This window comes from Suillus discolor (genome assembly GCF_016758755.1).
Source record: "Suillus discolor strain FC423 chromosome Unknown F5147scaffold_4, whole genome shotgun sequence".
Lineage (NCBI taxonomy): Eukaryota > Fungi > Basidiomycota > Agaricomycetes > Boletales > Suillaceae > Suillus > Suillus discolor.
The window spans coordinates 339107-342055 of NW_024541251.1; the positions used below are offsets into that span (position 1 = coordinate 339107).

A 2949-nucleotide genomic window follows, 5' to 3' on the forward strand; every position below is an offset into this window, starting at 1 on the left:
TGCCTGCTGCTATAGGCTCTGAATATATGTAGGTAGGATATGTCCCAGAACAGTTCAGAGGTGGTCAATATAAGGATCCACCAGCAGAACTCACTCCATCAAGACCATACAGCACAATCAAGCCAACATTACAGGACATTGGTATTGCAAGGAATGCTGCTATCCGACATCAAGCAGCCTGTGCTCCCAGTAACCATACCGCTAATAGCTTTGCTCCTGGTAATTCTTCATTAAAGACTTTTCCCCATATTTCTAACTTCACTGCTAGATTTGATGCACTCCAGTTGTCACAACTCTCCTTTGGTTGAGGACATGCCTGTTCAGTGCCCTGTGCAGGCACAAGATCTATTTTCCAATATATTGTCACCTACTGGCCAGCAGCAGCAGCAGCCACATGCCTCAAATTCCAGATGTATTCAGCCAGCAGCCACAGTATGGTGCTCTTAATTCAAACTCCATGGGTCCATATAACCTTCTTGCAATATCATCTGGAACCTGGCCATTGTGGTTCATGTCATCACCTTTGATGGAACATGAGGCTCCTAGACTCTTACTTAGCCCACTTGCTTCTTATTCATAGTTACCAACCTCACTGCTTCTCATACCTGCAGTCATAGGTCCAAGCTTTAGGGGGGGCTCGCAACCTGATACATGTGGGTCAGATAGGCCCTGGGATTTTTCATTAGTGAACTCCTTGCCAACTCAAGAAGCTATTCCAATGGCACATATCATCCCACCAACTCACCTCAAGCCTGCAGAGAGTTTGACTCTGCCTTCTGCTGGTGGGCTACATTATCGTGTAGTCACATTCAGTTCATCAACTACCAGAGGATCTTATATTGAGTCTGATCTTATAATGGATGATGATGCCTCTATTGCTGGTCGACATTTGCTAGAGACAAACTCTGCACTTGAAGAAGGTTACACTGCTTTGGATACCGTCATCAATGATACCACCAAGAATACAAACATGTCCTTCTACCAGGTAATCAACTTGTGGATGAAGAGTTGAAGCTGAGTGATCAATAGTACAAACTACTGGAATCTTTACACAGGGTACTTTAAGAGCCACATGCTGCCAGGAACTTGCAAGGCTTGGTGACAGTGCTCCTCCCCAGGATGGTCTAATGACACCAAGTAAGTGATCTATTTGTACTGTGTGCTTTTCACTTAGTGCTGATAATTGATCTTACAGGTACTGGTATTCATTGTCAGTGCTATGAGTTCTTCAAGAAAATTTACCCAGATACCTATTAGGACATCCTCAATACTTATGAAGAACTCAACATACTGACAGATACTCAAACCATTGCACAACGCACACAATCATTCTAGAAGCTTTACAAGAGGTAGGAAGTATTGTGAGTGATCTTATTCTGTAATATTTTCTTAATTAGCTGAGCATATTACCTGTAGCTTGATAAAGCTGCTGCCAGGCAAGGTTTTGAGGCGGCTCTCATTATGTGCAGCAATATTGTCAATGAAAATGCATCGCTTGGCCATGTTCACACAATGCCCAGTGCTGGTGGTATCAGTACTACCTACCTTCAAAGTTTTTCATATTTGTTAATACCTTCTGTAGTTCTTCAAGAAGCACTGCCAAGCCAGTGACCATGCTATCATTGGGCATATGAAGGCCCATGTATATAACACCACCTTACTTGCTGCCATGGAATAGGCCTTCAAGGATGCTAAAGGGGATAATGAGCAGGCATCAATAGAAGTCTTAGATATAAGCTCATCTGAGGCAGGCGAAGAGAAGGATGTGTTGAAGTCACTCAAGGCTGGATTAACCAAACAAGTTGGTTTGTAACACATTACATCTCCCAGTAAAATCCTGACAATTCTTTCCCTAGCAGAACTCGGTGGCAAGTTTACAGATAGACCCTTCCCCTGGATATTAATGGCTAGTTCACTGGCTAATGATAATCTATGCATTAAGGGGTACCCCGCGCACTTAAGTTGGATGCCAGGAGAGTCTCATAATACTAACTCACAGAGTAAAGGTGTTGCAGGACTCACACAACATGAAGCCAGTGTGCTTTCTCATGCATTGAAGGTAAAGACAATGCATGTTGTCAAAGTAACAAAAGCTATTGGAGGTACGTGCTAATAGTTTTGTGAGCTTAATTTAGCTCATAATGACTAGACAGTGGCTATGATAGCCTCTAAGGAGCCTGTCATTATTGGAGAGGTACCTCCTGTGGACTTTCTCTTTCCAAATGTGAGGTGGATGTTTGTCAATAGAACTTTTGATTATGATGGCCCTGCATGCCTTCAACCCAGCTTTGCCACAACCAGGAAGAAGAAGCCAAAGGTCCTCTTGTCATCTCACACCCAGGATAATGGTTCAGGTACTGCAGTTAAGGACACTATGACTACTATCCACAAAACCAACTTACATCCTAAAGTACTCATACCTCCTCCTCCTCCATCATGTTTATTCAAGCTTACGAAAAGCCTCCCTACCAAACCAGTGCCAGCTCCAATAGAAATTCTGTCTAGTTCAGATGACATCAACAAGCCTGATGAGGAGCCTCTTGAGTTGTCCAATGGCGAGCTCCACAGCAAGGATGATACTGACTATGATGATTTTTCATGCTTATGGAAGCGGAAGCTGAATACTGGAGGTGTATGAGCTATGAAGAAGCATGTATGACCAATTGAGTTAGAAGAGAAGATGACTATTGAGAACAAGCCAAGTGCAAAGGCTGCAGGCAAAGCTTGTGCCAAAGGAGGGCACTCATCTTCTCTCACAGTGGGATTCTCAGGTAACAAAAAACGGCAACCACCACCTGCTATAGGTAAGTCTCTGGTTATCTCAGTCCAGTGGGGATCCTGATTTATAATTAAACAGACAATGCAGCAGCACATATTCATGATGGACCTCCTGATGTTGCAAAAGGTGTTTGCTCTGCATAAATGTTCAAAGATTTACTAACATAAGCC

At 43.3% G+C, this 2949-nt stretch overlaps 1 protein-coding gene across 1 annotated transcript; it reads left to right on the forward strand.

Moving 5' to 3' along the window:
- Positions 1–718: 718 nt before the first annotated feature.
- On the forward strand, positions 719–2638 carry F5147DRAFT_648325 (uncharacterized protein; the record flags this gene model as incomplete). Its single annotated transcript, XM_041433275.1, has 10 exons — positions 719–782; positions 804–985; positions 1056–1137; positions 1196–1210; positions 1339–1361; positions 1417–1552; positions 1605–1642; positions 1679–1805; positions 1857–2102; positions 2166–2638. 10 exons carry the CDS (start codon positions 719–721, stop codon positions 2636–2638), a joined length of 1386 nt encoding a protein of 461 aa, XP_041298404.1.
- Between the last annotated feature and the right edge of the window lie 311 nt (positions 2639–2949).